The following is an 18226-nucleotide window of genomic DNA, read 5'->3' on the forward strand; positions in this document are numbered from 1 at the left end:
AGGAAAGATACTGGAGGAAATTATCACATTGATTGCAAGTTCGTGAAGTTAAACAAGTAACTTCATAGTTTGTTTTTTATGAAGATGATTTTGTTCTTGTAATATCAGTGCACCTAACCTGTGGTCTAGAATGGATCAGTTTCTTTGAGATTTTGCTCAGTGTCAACTGAATGTCTTGGGCAACTTTAACAAGGAGAAGAAAACATTATGGATTCATGTTTGGTGTTTAGAATGTCAGCTGTAATTTTGACTGCAGCAGGTGAAAATCAGGGCCATATAATTAAAAGCTACTGCTGATTTGCATGAGGCAGATAATTTTAGCACACTCCTGAAAGCAAACCGGTATGAGAAAGTCATGAGTGAAGAGAGTTAAAACACGAATACCCATTTTTAAACCACCAAAATTAGTGTGATATAGCTGGCAATGGAGAGGGCCTGTTCACACTTGTTAGTGTTTCTTGCCTCTATTTCTCTTCCCCTGTCTAGGTTGTGAGAGAGAGCAGGTCTCAAGCTTTTGCAGTTCAAACTGCAAGTAAACCCTTGTACCAAACAAGTTACATTCAAGCAAAACAAGAACAATCTTTATTTTCTTTAGAACAAAATATACAGCAGAAGCATTAATAGTCTTTTGAACATAGTAACCTATTTTTTACACATTGATGATGGATGAAATACCTAATATTTACCAACCCTCCTCTTCCAACAGGCTGGTAGCAGTAAAAACCATATGGAAATAAACTTAGGTTTCATTTCACTTAAACCATGATTAGATAACTGATTTCAGGTTTATGTCTCAAAACCAGCCTTGAATGATTGATATTAATTTGTTAAGTGGTATATAGAAACTGGAATAGAGGTATTTCTAGTCTATTTCATACTGTAATATGATACACATTTCCAAATACTTGTAACATTTAAAAAAATATAAAAATCAGTTTCTCTACTGTGCATGATGCAAATATATACGTTTGTAATAGGGAGCACCAGCACATAAAACAGCCTTACAAAATACCAAGTTAGCGGCCTGATTCTAAACACTTGTGTGGGACAAAATGTTCAAACACCAGCATAATACTCTTTCAGCAGCCATAAAGCACTGTACTATGCAGTATGTTGGCACCAGTCAAGGTGTTGCATCCTGAACATTTACTTGCTTGTGGAGCAAGTATTAAGATCATACTGTTAGATATAACTCGGGGGGGGGGGGAGGTGTTCCTTTGGGCTGGGCAATGCTTTTACATTTGGAAGGGTATTTTTTAAATTTTACTTTTACATCCTCTTGCCATTTTCTATAGAACAGCACATGTATTATTTGAATTTGAAGCACTTCATATTCTTAATTTGGCTTTAGATCACATCAACCTCATGTGCCCTATTACGGGCAGAATTTGCATGCGGTACTAACCAGCCCTTAAAGAACGTAACTGAAAATAGGGGTAGCCACTGAGTGTGCCCTAGATGATACTGAGCTCATAACCATTCCTACCAGCCATGCTGGCTGATTCTGTGTGAATCCAACATCTGGAGGGTACCACATTGACTACCTCTGTATTACAGGAACAGCAAGGCTTAAGTCACTAGAATTGTCACTACAATACTAGAGTAAATGACAGTGTTTGCATTTTAGCTGGTGCTTTCTTGATGTGAAGTGCTCCAAGCAAGAGTGCTTCAATGCGCTACATGTGATGTTTCAATAATACAAGCAGCACTGCTTTTTACGTTTTCCAGAATAAATTAAACTCAAACCTCAAAACTGAAATCAGTGGCTAGAAAACAAATGCTATTCATATTAAATTTGAATTATTTTCCCTTACAGACCTCCATCTAATCTAGTCTTTCACTACCCTTTTGCAAAGATATGTATGCGACCCCACACATTTGTAATACACTATGTGCTTATGCTGGTTTTTTCAGTGTATATTACGACTACCTGCTGAATCCAGATTATGTGATTGTAACTACTGCAGTACACACAGTAATCATTTTCAATAGGTTTTACAGTTTATTCCTGCATTTGACTTGTACAATTAACTACTGCCAAATTTTTCCCTGTAGCAAAATTATAATCATAAATTGGTCACTCCAAGATGATGGCTACTATAAACACTTATACAGCGTATTGTCATGTACTACAAGCGCTCGCCAAAGAAGAGAAGACATTTTAAAAGAATCACCAGCTTTTCATACCATCTTGTCCCTAAGGATTTTGCTGATCCCTCGTTATGGTGCCTGTGGATTAATTGGCAAAAGGTGTTAGTCGGATGCCTCCTAATTTGTGCTCCCTTTAGGGAAGGATGAAAACCAACAACTGGATGGAACCAAGGAACTCCCAAGAAAAAAAAAGTCTGTTTACAAGCTGTGTCAGCTTGCCTGCAGTGTAATGACTGTAATGGCATGCCTAGTTCTGTAGTTTCAATGAAAGGGTACTATCTCCAAGCCACAGCATCCTTGTAAAATGTTTTCTTTAGGAGCACAGTCAACTTCTGTGGTTAGAAAACTATAACTCTAATTTATGGGCTCATTCATTCGAGCAAAGTAGTGTAGAAGAAAACATACAAGGGTTTTTTATGCTGGCTATATTATTTCAGATATCTGAGTAAGCTTGAAAGCATATGATGTGTCTTGCAAACAGTACTATATACATGGATTATAGCAGGGCACCTGCCACTTCATAATAACCTCCCTTGTACAGCACCTATGAAAAATACACAGGTGTGTGAAAATTGCACCTGTGTACTGGTTGCAGTCCACAATTGGTCATTAATTTTCATAATGCGTATGTGGAACAGGTGTGAAAACAGCTGCACACAGTGGTATACATGCTTCTCTTTTGGGAAATTAATCTACAGGAAAGTTGGGTGAAGTAACCCAAACTGCTTATATGAAAATCTTTCTTGAAGTCCTATGAAGACATAGCCATCTCTGAAAACTGGGTTTTTTGAGATGTGGCCAGAATACAGGAATTCTGGTTGGGGTATGCTGTGACAACTTTGGTGCAGAATGTTACGTCATTAATAAATATTCCGTCCCCTAAAAGGATATGAAGTAAAGCAGTCCAGCTATAGTACACCTGAATTAACACTTTATACGCCAGATCCATTTAAATCATTGCAGTTTGGAAAAGAAAACAGAGAAGGAAAGGGGAGGAGACTTGAATTGGCAGTTGTAAGCAAAAATATGAACTAAGGGAAGCCCTGGAATTCTTTGTTTCGGTAAATCATTCATATTGTAATGTCCTACACTAAGATGAATTACTTAAAGTCCAAGGCAATCTCACGGCTTCCTATATTGCAATCCATAAAACTATCGCTGGCAGAAAGCCAAGTAGTATCTCGTTACAGTCATTTCTCAAATGTCTGCTAACCTACACATTAAATTAGAAAACCCTAAAAGCAGCTAGGAAAGGGGAAAAGCACTTCCGACTCTTGCATTTGGAGTCTTAACTGTGCCAGAGAGGTAGGTATTTGGTTATAGGTATTCACTAGTGAAAGTTTTCGAACAGCCACTGTTGGATGCAACACAAGCAAATGGGAACATGAAAGATGAAAGCTAAATTCACACACACAACTTGAAAACGAGGAAATTGCAGTTACTGAGCAAGAGCTGCAAGAGTTGTTTTTCTGCTAAGAGGTATCTTGGGTGTTAATTCCAAAGAGGTAACAAAAATATGGTAAACCTGTGTATTTTAGTCAGTATTAGAACTATCTTCCATTTTATCCATGACCTTTAAAAACAAACTTCTTAAAAACCCAAGTGCTAGCAGCTAGAATTCTGAAAGTTGAAATGAGCTGGTGCAAAACTGCCAACATGTCATTTAGGCATTTTAAGTGTTAAACTGGGTGTGAACGTCTCATTTAATCTGTATTTGTTTCACTTCGTTCCACCCACAGGTGCAAAAGGTTGCAACATTCGGCTGCAATCCTTTGCACAAGTTGGTTCCACTGAAATGAAAAGATCTTACTTCTGCATTTGGTATGGGAGGGTAGAAGTGAGAGGTCAGCTTTCTGTTCCAAACCTAGACAGCCCCTCTCTTTCTTTTTTCCAAGAAAAAGTCTAGACAGCTGGAGTTAATACAACAAAATTTACATAAATCATTATCAACATCCAAAGAACAGCACACACTGAAAAATAAAGCCCGTCTTACAACAAGGCTTGTATGCTACTGTTGTTACAAAGGCTCAGATTTTTTAAAAGAGGCATTAATGCAAACTGCAATGACATCCTGCGATGCAGCTTTAAAGGCCATTCCTTCCATCCTCATGCTACTTAAATTCATGGGTGTGTTTTTTAAAGCAAAACCACAGGTCTCTTTCTCAAAATGAATGTAAGGGCTTGGTCCGCTGAAGAACAGTTATTCCCCAAGGCTTTGTGTTGACTGGGTGAAAGTAGAAAGCCACGAGGACATGGCTGATTTTGCACTCGTGAGAGCTCCTCCAACTGACTGACCTGGATTTTATAGTAAAAAGAGGGGAAGGTTAGGCAAAGGTAAGGCTAAGATGAGAGCAATTAATAGCACGATGCTTACTTAGAAGTAATTCCCATTAAGTTTAATAGGACTTGAAAAGTATATATGGGATTGTAGTGCAAGGGCACTTACATCTATGTGTAAATAGATTTCTCAAACAGACAGCCTCTTATTTTGGCATTCTAAGGCTGAGGGGCGTGCCTCATTTCAGTAGTAAACTTGATGGCTGAGATGAGAGGCATGTGGAATCATACAGCTTTCAAATTCCAAAAATGAGGGGTGCTAAAAAGATGTAACATGACTTGGGAATCCCAAATATATTTTGTTTAAGTTAATATAATTTCGTTCTGCTTGGTAAGTTAGGTGTGTGCAAAATGGTATAGAAATCATGGAAAATGATTGCCAAGTACTTGCATTTATATTATATACAGTGGTACCTTGGGTTACATATGCTTCAGGTTACAGATTCTGCTAACCCAGAAATAGTGCTTCAGGTTAAGAACTTTGCTTCAGGATGAGAACAGAAATCGTGCTCCGGCGGCGCGGCAGCAGCAGGAGGCCCCATTAGCTAAAGTGGTGCTTCAGGTTAAGAACAGTTTCAGGTTAAGAACGGACCTCCGGAACGAATTAAGTACTTAACCCGAGGTACCACTGTATTACTTCTTATTATTTAGCATTACCTGACATTTTCAGAAGGTAAAATTAAAATTCTTTGGTTTATGTGGTTTTTACCAAGCTAGATGTTGTCCAATCACAAAAATAGTAAGATTTGAATTCCTCACACCCAAAAGCATATTTTTAAGACCCCTTACTGAAGAAATATGCGATAAAGTTTCACCTCCCCAAAAGACACGTCCTATGAGTGTTGTGCATGAAGTTTCCTGTTTCACTTCTCCATACATAGTGCTTCAGCTAGTTTCCAGCTATCCCTTCATTTACGGAAGGTAGCAACGTTTGCGTGCTGTTGGTAGAGATATATACCACCAACAAGATTCTTGAAACAGGCTGTGGAAGTTAAGGTTTCTGTTTGTAGCATACAAGTGTCACAGCGCATACTGATTTCCAGTTGTGAAGCATCTTACCTACGGCTCTTCCTGTCTGTACAACATTCCGGCTCGTTGTAACCATGGCATTTCCAATCTTCTTGCCCCGTTCACTATTCTGTACAGAGCTAAACGAGAGGAAAATGTCATAGCATCATACAACTGACTTTCACTGTTTCCAAGCATGTAAACTGATCATGAAACTAAACAAAGGAGTTGGCAATAAAGAAAGAAAAAGTACCTAGTAGGCAGATACTTTTATCAGGCCAAGCGACTACAGTGGTGCCTCGCAAGACGAAATTAATTCGTTCCGCAAGTTTTTTCTTCTTGCGAGTTTTTCGTCTTGCGAAGCACCGTTTCCCATAGGAATGCATTGAAAATCAATTAATGCGTTCCTATGGAAACCGCTTGCCAGGCTGGCGGTGCGGAGAAGGGCTTTTCTCCCCACCGCAAGCCTTCAGGACAGGTACGGGAACAGGGGAAGGGGCGCAGCGCTTCTCCTCTGTTCCCGGGGCTTGCGGTGGGAGGAGGGTTTTTCCTCCCTACCACCAACATTCAGAACAGCATTCTGAATGTTGGCGGTGGGAAGGAAAACCCTCCTCCCACCGCAAGTCTTCAGGACAGCCATCCAAAGCCTGGCGGTGGGAGAAGGTCTCTCCGCCCCACCGCCAGCCTTCGGAGGAGCCTTCCGAAGGCTGGCGGTGGGGCGGAGAGACCTTCTCCCACCGCCAGGCTTCGGAGCAGCCTTCCGAAGGCTGGTGGTGGGGCGGAGAGACCTCCTCTTGCCGCCAGCCTTCGGAGCATCCTTCCGAAGCCTGGCGGCGGGAGGAGGTCTCTCTGCCCCACCGCCAGCCTTCGAGGAGGTCCGAGGACAGTGGGGAAGACGCGCTGCGCTTCCCCGCTGTCCCGGAGATTTCCCTATGGGCTTTTGTCTTGCGAAGGAAGCCCATAGGGAAATTCGTTTTGCGAAGCACCTCCAAAACCGAAAACCCTTTCGTCTAGCGGGTTTTCCGTCTTGCGAGGCGTTCGTCTTGCAGGGCACCACTGTAGATTTAAATGGCAGATATTAAGCCCTGTGGTCACTAACTCTCAAACAATAATAAAGGTTCTTTATAATATTGTAAGCATGGATGTAGATCTAGTTTGCACATACTGTTAAACCATAGTTGTAAAACTCAACTCAGCTACCAAAAAGGGCACTTTAAAAATGGAAAGAATTAGGAACCATAGAAATATAGAAAGCAATGATAAAACTACTATATTTAAAGGAAAGGTTTTATGAATTTGGAGGGAAGAGACCTAAACTTGCAAACGGGGGGTGGGGGTGTGGGGAATAAAACAACTTTAACAGGTACAAAGACCAAAACGGGGGAAATTATTTTCTACTAAAATTTTGTGAAGATTTAAGGAGTTTTCCTCTGTACTGTTCTAAGTCCACTCCACTCAGAAGGGACACAAAAATTTCTGGACACAATAACACCACCAACTTTGGGGGATGCAGAGGCAAAACTTATGGAAGAGCTGATTATAGAAGAAGAGATTAAATATTTTTTTTTAAAAAGGTAGGCAAACCCCAGGCCCAAATAGGTTCTCCACAGTATTTTATAAAGCATTTAAATCTGATGGTTACACATATGACCAAACTATATACTGACGTTCTAACTGAGACCTATCATCACCAATCTGGAAACAACTGAGGATAGTAGCAATCCCCAAACCATACAAGGACCCCTCAAAGGTAAAATCTTACCATCCATTTTCTGTACTTAACCTGGATTAGAATTCTTTCTACAGCAGAATGGTCAACAGAATGTTAAAAAAAAAAAAAAAAGTTGTTGAAAAATGCATTCATCTGGATCTGGTTGGTTTGTCCTGGGCCATAAGATTACAGACCCAATTAAAATAAATGTAATTTATTATGGTCAACAAACTATTCCATCAAGTGCTGCTTTGCGCAGAACACAAAGTCTGTACTGTGTTCGCACAAGTGTGGCACAGGCAGGCATGGGGGATGAGTGAAGTGGGGACTTTGGAGCAATGTGCAGCAGCACGCTGCTTGTTCACGTTATTTTAAAAGCATGGTTTAGTGTTATGTGTAAACTGGGCCACAGAGTCAACCTGACAATTACTGTGAACATTTCAACAGTCATCGCCTGCCAGAATACCAAACTCCAGTTTAACATGAAACTATGCTCGCCAATTTACAAAAATCCTAGCCTTCAAAAGCATATTCAGTTATAGTACTTACTGTGACAATCTTAATTTCACATCTGAAACCGAGTATTGGCCTTGGAATGGGTGACTGAAAAGGGTTTTGTAAGGAGGTGGAAGAAAAGAGAAGAGAAAAACAGAACACAAATTTAAAATGTTTTGTGTGTTGTAACAATAAAAACAGAAAACATAAGCCATTCCTTTCTAACTAGACTGAAAACATTAACATTTCTTAACTCCTGGTCTGATCAGTTTGCACTGGGGAGAGGGGGAGATCTCAGAGGCCCCCATGACTGTACAGTGGACAAAACATTTGGCACTGACCCATCTCTGAAGTTCTTCCCTGGGTTACAATCTGCTGCTCCTCTGAAATGCCTTCCATTTTAAAGTGGCTGTTCAGTTACACCACAGTCACTTCCAATGTCTTCCAGCCTTCTCTCCTACTTCTGACTCTTTGGGACAGTGGCCACAATCAGGAGCCAAGGGCCTCTGCACCTCCAAACAACTGTTTAAGTAAGTACTTGTTGGTGTGACAGTGCAGCGATATGGAAGAAGAAGAAGAAGAAGAAGAGGAGGAGGAGGAGGAGTTTGGATTTGATATCCCGCCTTTCCCTCCCCTTCAGGAGTCTCAAAGCGGCTAACATTCTCCTTTCCCTTCCTCCCCCACAACAAACACTCTGTGAGGTGAATGGGGCTGGGAGACTTCAAAGAAGTGTGACTGGCCCAAGGTCACCCAGCAGCTGCATGTGGAGGAGCGGGGAAGCGAACCCGGTTCACCAGATTACGAGTCCACTGCTCTTAACCACTACACCACACTGGCTCTCAAGAAATTAAATTCTTGGCTAAAAGCCTCTGGAGTTCAGTTGGAATTACATTCAGATAAAATGGTCAAAGCAACATCAAGAGCACAGATACATCCTGCTGTTAGGGGCTTGGAAGCACTAATTGCTTGAATTGTGTTGTGTCCTGATCTGCAGAAACAGGACAAATTTTGGCCACCTTACACCAGGCAAGCAGGCAGAGAGTACCATATTTTTGTTTACCTAAAGAACAGCGTTCAAGGCAAGCTAAATGCAGAACATGCAACATCTGAAGCACAAGCAAGGAGAAAGATATGTGGGGAATGTGAGTTCCAGAACTAGAAGTTTGTAATTTTGAAGCCTGGTACTACTAGCAAACGGAGAATTCTTGCTTGTGCTTCCTGGAAATTAAATGGCAGACCTAGGAAGTCACAGATGCTCAAGACAACAGCACTCCTCTCTCTACTTCTTCCATACAAACATTAAAGCTAAAATTTCTTACCTGGGATTTACCTCTGCGAGAGCTGGGTGTTTATTGCTGTTCCACACTCTGTAATTGTGTGTATTCTTCCAAGCTGCTACAAAGGTTGTTCCAAAGTCTGATAATATTTTTTCACTGTCTGATCAATAAAATAGATAAGAGAAACCTAAGCAGTTTCAGTACTTTGCATGCTATGCGTGTGCAGGCAAAGAAGCGAGCACATTTTAATTTTTTAAAAGGCAGCGTGCACCTTCTCCACAGTAATACTGTCAATGCAACACAGCAACAAATAGAAAGGGGACGGTGCTGGCTAACAGACTGGATTTCCACATGTTTGAAAGCCCAAAAATCTAATTTCCCCCCTTGATGTGTTGTGTATCACTGTAAATACAGGTGTGGAATGGCTGGTGTCATCCCTGATTACGTCTATGACAGTGATGGCCGAACTTGGCCCTCCAGCTGTTTTGGGACTACAGTTCCCATCATCCCTGACCACTGGTCCTGTTAGCTAGGGATGATGAGAGTTGTAGTCCCAAAGTAGCAGGAGGGCCAAGTTTGGCCATCCCTGGTCTATGACATACCTAGTCACTGAAAGACAGCTCCTCCACAGCTGTTTTTCAATGGCATGGTGTCAGCAGACAGAACAAAGACTCCACCCCCATATATAAACATGCACCTGGGCTAGCATTCAAGAACAGGAGTGTGGACTTGGGACCAGATGGCAAACAGGCAAATCTCTCCTTCCCCACTCAGTGCGGAGTGGCAGCTGCAACTACCAGGAAGCAAATAAACAACTGGAAATAAAAGGTTTAATTCGTGAAATTGATGGGAAGTTAAAACTAAGCAGATTATGCAATTAAGATATAAAAAACAGCTTGAAAAGAGACAGAATTTTAAAAAGGAACTAATCTGGATTTTAATTGGATTTGGAGAGGTGGGACTATTTCTTCCCATGTATCTGATATAAAACACTCCAATGCATCACACAGTCCTTTAGACAGAGCCAAGCGCTTTGATAGTAAAACCTAGATCTGCATTATTGTGTGCTAGCATGTAGCATTAGATCAGATTAAGAGGCAGATTTAGGGCCGCGCGACCGGTTTGGTTGCACTGAGGAGCCCCAGGGGCGCTGCAACTATGATGTAGAATGGAAGGAGAGAGGCGAGGGGGCAGCAAATTCTGGCATTGCACAGGGTGCTGCTAATATTTGAGACCCCAAGACGCGCCACTGAGATTAGGTGGCGGCAAGTCTCATGGACAAGACTTTCTCTAGGGCCTCAGACAACCTCTGCATGAGGCTGTGAGAAGCAGTCCCCCTTTTTAACACAGCATCAGAGCTTCCGTACGGTTACTAACCAGGTCAGACCCAGATCCCTGTATTTCTTTGTCCTTTCCTTTTACTCTTCCTAGTTACAGCTGCTAAGTATAATCTTAGAGGATTTATTAAAAAAATAAAAAAATGGAAGCAATGGCACCAGGGTTTACCTGGCTGCAGAGTAGCAGCGAGCAGCGCATGGAGATATGAGCCAAACTGGGCTCGGATCCATTCATCTCCTCCTTCCCAGCCAGTGCCGTCTAGGAAGACATCGTCCCGGTTCTCAGTTACGTGCTTTACCAAGAAGTCTGCAAATCTCAAGTCAGCGGTTGTGGGATTCAGAACCTTCCTGAGCTCTGGATCATGGACTTGAACCAGAGCTTCCTCTATCTGTTGAGAAAAACCCAATATGAAAAGAAGAAGAAGAGTTTGGATTTGATATCCCGCCTTTCCCTCCCCTTCAGGAGTCTTCAAGCGGCTAACATTCTCCTTTCCCTTCCTCCCCCACAACAAACACTCTGTGAGGTGAGTGGGGCTGAGAGACTTCAGAGAAGTGTGACTGGCCCAAGGTCACCCAGCAGCTGCATGTGGAGGAGCAGAGACGCGAACCCGGTTCCCCAGACTACGTGACTACCGCTCTTAACCACTACACCACACTGGCTCTCAGTGCAGTGCAGAGGAAAAACTGAACTCTTAAGAGGAGCTACTCACTTCTCTTGAACCACAAGCCACAACTGATGTGAAGTGCTGCAGCATTTGGAGATGAAACTCAGTCTGACTGCAGAGTTGCAGGTGGCAACAGTGGCTTATAACTAACTCAGTCACCAATCAATAATAAATAATAATAATAATAATAATAATAATAATAATAATAATAATAATTTATTATTTATACCCCGCCCATCTGGCTGGGCCTCCCCAGCCACTCTGGGCGGCTTCCATAAAAACCAAAAATACAGTAAAATATCACACGTTAAAAACTTCCCTGAACAGGGCTGCCTTAAGATGTCTTCTGAATGTCAGGTAGTTGTTTATCGCTTTGACATCTGCTGGAAGGGCGTTCCACAGGGCGGGCGCCACTGCCGAGAAGGCCCTCTGCCTGGTTCCCTGTAGCTTTGCTTCTCGCAAGGAGGGAACCGCCAGAAGGCCCTCGGCACTGGACCTCAGCGTCCGGGCAGAATGATGGGGGTGGAGACGCTCCTTCAGGTATACTGGACCGAGGCCGTTTAGGGCTTTAAAGGTCAGCACCAACACTTTGAATTGTGCTCGGAAACGTACTGGGAGCCATCTCAATCAACCATCTCTAGTCCCTACAACAAGCAATTAGCTTCTTTTTCCTTGTGATGAACTGAGGTATAGAATAGACCACAGAGTGAATTTGGGGTACGGGTCCTGTTCTGGGGAGGCAGGGCTGAACAGCCTCTCTCTGGGTCTATTTCAACTCTGCAACTGGATTGCTGGAGATAGAAGGGACGTTCTCCAAGCAATGTTGCCACTCCACGGGACAGGTCACTATGTGTTTACAAGGAAAAGCTGTGGAAGATTCTTTCAAGCAACTACCATGTGGGAGCTGCAGTCTGTAGACTGGACATCAAGGCAGTCTTTTCTGGAACAGTTCTGTATGAGTAGAAAGAACCATTAGTTTTACTCTGGGTATTTGAAAAGTGCCCAAATGCGGTCCTGGAAATTATGTTTCCCTCCTACCATAAAGAGACGAAATAGGACTTGGGATAGGAGGAATCTTCCTGTTGGGTAGAATATACTCAGTAGTTAAGCAATTGTATTTGTTAGGAAGTATGACCCTTTGCCGGCTTTATCCTTATTTTTATGGCACATTTTACTAAAAAAACTCTTCTTTTTTTAAAAAAAGTTGCAATTCAGTGACCTGTCTATGATATAAAAGAAAATGATTCATACCTCTACAATAGCATCACTTAGATGCTTTTGCTGACGGAAAAGGATGTTGGTGGCTCCTGCAACAAACCCACGAATGGTTATATCAGACAGGAGATGGTGTTGTTGCAGCGCCATGTACGGCAAGCAAAGGTATCCCTGAAACAGAGAAAAGGGAGGAAGGAGATCAATGTGAGAAAGAAAAAGGTTGAAGCGCAGGAGCTGATACTTTAAAATGCTGTGATGTTCTAATGAACAAGGAAAAAATAATGAAGATTGTAATTGCAACTTGAACTGTTACTTCCTCGTCAGTTAACAATTACACCTCCGTGGAATATTGCTCTGTTGAGTTAAACTATTACTGCCAATAAATTAGCAGGAAATCTAGGCAGGATACAGATTCAGCAAACTGTATGAACACACCCTGTGCTCAGACACTGCTTTCTCCCAGACATACATGGGAGCAAATATGAATTAAATCTAAAGCAGACAAACTGTGGCTTGAAGCCTTTGCTGTGGGTTAAATTGGAAGTGAATATGAAAGGAGAAGTGTGGGAGGGAGGGAACATAGAAATGCAAGGCTTTTTTGTAGTAACGCCAAACCAATGTCTTGTGGTTCCTTGCTTTAAATGCGTCCAGTTGATGGTGCCTGCATTTTACAGTTGTCAGATAAAGGGCAATGAGAAGGGATTGATCTGACTGCAAGCCCAATTACTGTGACCTTCGGAGTCTCAGCAAAGAACATAAGGACAGAATGTACTATGCTGGGAAGTTGTAGATGAGTAAGGCATACTGCAAAAAGTTGACCGTTTCATTATTAAATTTTATAGGAAACTGTCACCACTAGAACACTCTTGCTTTGTGACTACTCACTTTTAGAAATTACCCCCTCCCCCGCCGCAAGTAATATTGCAGTAACACTGTGAGTTTAACATGGAAAATTTATGGAGGAGGAAGGGGAACTGTTTTTAAATGAGTAACCACGGAAGAAGTACAGGAAGTCAAGCTTATGAAACAACAGTATCCTATAAAAACTGAGTAAGTAAACTCATTCTAAAAGAAGCTGATATCAGGTTTTCCAGCTAGAGTTTCACAAAATTAAGATTACAGAGCACATGGCTATAGTTTGCGTGTGTCTGCCATCAATTAGGCCAGTATTTTCCAGGAAAGTTTACTATTTTTAAGAAGTCTTTGAACAAAACACTTTTATGTAGATTATACCCTAATTTTAACTGAGGCTATTGAAAGCATAATAATTTTAACTTATAAATAGACTAAGTAACTCCAGCCCACTTCCAGCTGTTATAAAAACTGTGCTGTTGACTTGAAAGACTAAAGACACATAGAGGGGAAAGGAAACAAACATGAACTGGGGCGCTGCCTAATACAATCTGGGCATGAGAGAGAAGAATTCCCATACTATAACATCTGTAATGTTGTTTAGCCCTTCAAACCGCTTCGCATGGTGCCCTTCCAATGTTTCGGTCCAAAGCTCCCATATCACCCTTGACCATTGGCCTTGCTGGCAGGGGCTTAGGAGAGTTGGAGTTCATCTGGAGACCTCCACCTTGGCTACCTCTGGCCTAAGGTATCAACATGCTCCTGACATTATCTTACTTACAGGAGCCACCAGCACTGAAGTTGTTCATGACAGATTTATTTATACAGTACAGTGGTACCTCTGATTATGTACTTAATTCGTTCCGGAGGTCCGTTCTTAACCTGAAACTGTTCTTAACCTGAGACACCACTAATGGGGCCTCCCGCTGCCGCCGCGCGATTTCTGTTCTCATCCTGAAGCAAAGTTCTTAACCCGAGGTAATATTTTTGGGTTAGCAGAGTCTGTAACCTGAAGTGTCTGTAACCTGAAGGGTATGTAACCTGAGGTACCACTGTATCTGTCAGCCATAGTAGTCAACGGGACCCAGATATTCTGTAGGTCTCTTTTAGACAAGCATTTCCCAATCTGTGGGTTGTGACCTGCAAGTGGGTCATGGGCTTTAGAATTCTTGCTTGGATGTCTCAAGTTACAGATATAAAATCGGCAAACATGCAGTTAAAATGCATGAAGCCCATGACTACTGAAGATCTGAGGTCCACAATTCATGTGACAATAAAACCACTGTTTTACACTACTGGATAGATAATCCCTTAGTAGTGAGAATTTAATGAGTGTTTCATACATGGCAAGTGCTGGAAACGCAGAGCTACGCTAGGTCCCAGACTCACCAAGTCAGTGCTGCTCTTTTGAGACTCTTCGTATGGAATAGGGACACAGGGCAATATTCAACCAAGTCTTGTTCAGAGTAGACACATTAACTTTACTGAAACTAAGCCATGTGCATTAACTTTGGTGGGCCTATTCTGAGCTGAATAGGAAGCTGCCTTATACCAAGTCCGACCAACAGCTCATTATGGTCTCTACACCGACCAGCAATGGCTCTTCTGGGTTCCAGACAGGGGAAATTCCTAGTCTTTCCTGGAGATGTTGTGGACTGAACCCGGGACCTTCTGTACGCAAAGCAGTTCTCCACCAATGACCTATGACCCTGGCCAGATCATAGAAAGTGTTTATTACTTCCATCCTAGCAGGGCCCTGCCATGAGTGAGTACACCCCAGTTCCTGGTGATGGCACAAAGGCTCTGGGGTGTTCTGTCTGTTTTGGTTTTTTGTCCCACTCCCTTTGGGTATTAAGATATCCTTGCAGTTTGCAAAAAGGTTAACACCACTGGCCCTGTCAGCACAGCTGCCCGGCTTATATTACCAGGACAGAGAGCTGGAAGACTCGTGCCTTCCGCTAAGAGTTTGGGTGTAATCCTTGACGCCTCCCTTTCCATGGAGGCGCAGGTTACAACAACAGCCAAGACGACATTTTTCCACCTTCGCCGCATCAAGCAGTTGGTTCCTTACCTTTCCCGCCCTGACCTGGCCACAGTGATCCATGCGATGGTCACCTCCAGGCTTGACTACTGTAATTTGCTCTACATGGGGCTGTCCTTGAAGCTGTCCCAGAAACTCCAGCGGGTGCAGAATGCTGCAACGAGGCTCCTCACAGGGTCCCTGCCATGGGAGCATATTCACCCAGTGCGTTTCCAGCTGCACTGACTCCCGGTGGAGTACAGGGCCAGATTTAAGGTGCTGGTTTTGACTTTTAAAGCCCTTCACGGCCTAGGACCCTCGTACCTACGGGATCGCCTCTCCTGGTATGCCCCACGGAGGACCTTAAGGTCCATATATAGCAATACCCTAGAGGTCCCAGGCCCTAAGGAAGTTAGATTAGCCTCAACCAGAGCCAGGGGCTTCTCAACACTGGCTCCGGTGGAACGCTCTGTCTCTTGAGACCAGGGCCCTGCGGGATCTGATCTCTTTCCGCAGGGCCTGTAAGACAGAGTTGTTCCACCTGGCCTTTGGCTCAGAATCAGTTTGATTCCCTCCCACTTTTCCTTTTTCCTTTCTCCTCCTATGATGAGATTGCTCCCTAATTGTTTTAATGTTGTATCTTAATCTTTTAAATTGTATTTTAATCAACTTGTTTTTATTATGGGTTGTTAGCCGCCCTGAGCCCGGTCTTGGCTGGGGAGGGCGGGGTATAAATAAAATTATTATTATTATCATTATTATTATTATGCTGTGCTTTTCCCCCCTGTCACATTATTGTATTTCCCCTCTCCTCTAATTGTGGAGCTTTGATCAGATACCTCATTCATCTCTCTACAACTGTGGCAAATTTAAACTGTGCAAGGTTTGTTATGACCCCATGACATTCACCATCCAAAAAAGGAGACCTTGTAGAAAACAGGTCCTCACCTTTTCAAAAGAGAGGCCACAATGTTTTGTTGACTAATTTACTAAAGGAATTGCTTATTTGTTTTTAAAAAATTTCGCAGTCCACCTTTATGAGTAGCACTTGCTCCAGGACAGCTTACCCAACGAGAGGATAAAAATACAACTTTGAAACAAGATAAAAAGCAACGTGAAAACTTTCCAGAAGCCAAAACATGCCAGGTTACCTTAGTGAAAACAGCTAACGGCATGCCATACTGGTCCTCTTCCAAACCTGATATAAGGCCAGGAACAAAGACGGCATGCCCTGTGTTAGGTTGAGGCTGCACAGTAATGGGAATGCTTTCAGAAACTGCAGGTTCCTTTGGAAGGATTTCAGTCTGTGCTGCTACTGCAGTCATTTCACCTTCTCCTTCTTTCAAACTGGGGTCCTCCAGGATGTTAGGATCCAGGGTTTCCCAGTCACTTTCAGATGATTCTGGAGAAGTGCGTGAGGGAGGTTTCAAATGCTGCCCATTGTCCCTGGAGACGCGTGCTCCGTTGAGATTGTCCTCGGTCTGAAATGAAGGTACATCTACTTTCTCAGTGTCCCGTTCTTGGTTTCCGGACAACGTTGGGCCTTCTGCATCTGTTTCCACGTTTTCGTTTGAAAGCGCCACAGTGGACAAGGAAACATAATAATCTGTAGGAGGTGGGACTTCCTGTTGGCCGACATCCTCTGAAACACTCTTCCTCGGCCGGTACTGTGAACAGTCAGTGAGACCATGCTCTATCATGCCTGGAAATTACAAAAATCTCTTGGATAACAGCATCATGAAAAGCGAGTTTATCATAATGCAAAACACATTGCATACTTTGAAAGCTACCTTACAGCTCTGTATCTGAAGGCTCCCTTTTCCCTGAGCAAAGATGCTTTAGCTGAGATTTCTGCCTGGCAGGGGGCTGGACTAGATGATTCTCGGGGTCGCCTCCAATTCCACGATTCTAAGAATGATCTTAGATTTCCATGCACAGTATATTTATAGCTTGAAGTGCAGTTCCTTATATTTGCTAAAATATACCATACTAGTGGTACCATACAGCAATTATGGTGCTGGAGGAGACTCTTGAGAGTCCCATGGACTGCAAGAAGATCAAACCTCTCCATTCTTAAGGAAATCAGCCCTGAGTGCTCACTGGAAGGACAGATCCTGAAGCTGAGGCTCCAAGACTTTGGCCACCTCATGAGAAGAGAAGACTCCCTGGAAAAGACCCTGATGCTGGGAAAGATGGAGGGCACAAGGAGAAGGGGACGACAGAGGATGAGATGGTTGGACAGTGTTCTCGAAGCTACCAACATGAGTTTGACCAAACTGCGGGAGGCAGTGGAAGACAGGAGTGCCTGGCGTGCTCTGGTCCAGGGGGTCATGAAGAGTCGGACACGACTAAGCAACAACAACAACAACAACCATACTAGTGATCTTTCATGAGACAAGCTGTATCCGAATGTCATTCTGATCTATGGTTTAGCAATACCTGAATGAACATAGCTTTCTTCTGGCCTTGACATTTCCCTTCCTCTCCTCTTACTGTATGACTGGGAGGACTAGTTCTGGTTAACTGTGATTTTTCAGGTGGTCTGGGCCAGCAAACTGTGGTTAACATTAACGATGGTTTGTTTCAAACAATCCAACTTCGAACAGTGATTTCTAAAAATGGCTTGTGGAAACCAACCACAGCTAATCACAGTTCTAGGTTCAGGTGACATGGGAAACTGTGTAACATGCTTTCTATTGTTGTAAATACTTTACTCTCACTTACCAGGAAAGAGTGATAAGACTGTCATTAGGGCTCCCACCAGCCTATTCACTGGAGAGATATAAAACAGAACCTGAAAGGGAGGGGAGTGGGAATGACAAACGTTAATTTCTAGAGAAAGAGAAGAACGAAAAACAAACAATTCCAGTTCGTAACACCCAGAATGACAGCAGCACATGACTTTCTGAGGCATAAAAAAGTAAAAGGTAAAGGACCCCTGACAGTTAAGTTGAGTCGCAGATGACTCTGGGGTTGCGGCACTCATCTCACTTTACAGGCCGAGGGAGCTGACATTTGTCCACAAACAGTTTTCCGGGTCATGTGGCCAGCATGACTAAGCCGCTTCTGGCACAATGGAACACTGAAACCAGAGCAGAGCACGTTTACCTTCCTGCCAGAGTGGTACCTATTTATCTACGTGCACTTTTTGGTGTGCT

At 43.0% G+C, this 18226-nt stretch overlaps 1 protein-coding gene and 1 long non-coding RNA gene across 3 annotated transcripts in view; one reads left to right on the forward strand and one right to left on the reverse strand.

Annotated features, from left to right (window-relative positions):
* Positions 1 to 18226, forward strand: part of LOC309515289 — a 235309-nt gene that overhangs the window by 182005 nt on the left and 35078 nt on the right. The window lies entirely within an intron of this gene.
* Positions 560 to 18226, reverse strand: part of AVL9 (AVL9 cell migration associated) — a 40942-nt gene continuing 23275 nt past the window's right edge. The window contains exons 9-17 of one of the 2 annotated variants that reach the window (XR_014212343.1): positions 17793 to 17862; positions 16220 to 16770; positions 12233 to 12367; positions 10486 to 10705; positions 9022 to 9139; positions 7757 to 7810; positions 5548 to 5636; positions 3750 to 4446; positions 560 to 3705 (exon numbers count right to left, since the gene is read on the reverse strand). Coding sequence is in view for 1 of the 2 variants with exons in the window: in XM_082192845.1 (XP_082048971.1) it covers positions 4352 to 4446; positions 5548 to 5636; positions 7757 to 7810; positions 9022 to 9139; positions 10486 to 10705; positions 12233 to 12367; positions 16220 to 16770; positions 17793 to 17862 (1332 nt within the window). In the remaining variant the exon portion in view is untranslated. Of the gene's footprint in view, positions 4447 to 5547; positions 5637 to 7756; positions 7811 to 9021; positions 9140 to 10485; positions 10706 to 12232; positions 12368 to 16219; positions 16771 to 17792; positions 17863 to 18226 lie in introns of both variants that reach the window. The other variant, XM_082192845.1, reaches the window with a different exon arrangement.

Source organism: Podarcis vaucheri (assembly GCF_965113315.1).
Source record: "Podarcis vaucheri genome assembly, chromosome: 12".
NCBI classification, from domain to species: domain Eukaryota; kingdom Metazoa; phylum Chordata; class Lepidosauria; order Squamata; family Lacertidae; genus Podarcis; species Podarcis vaucheri.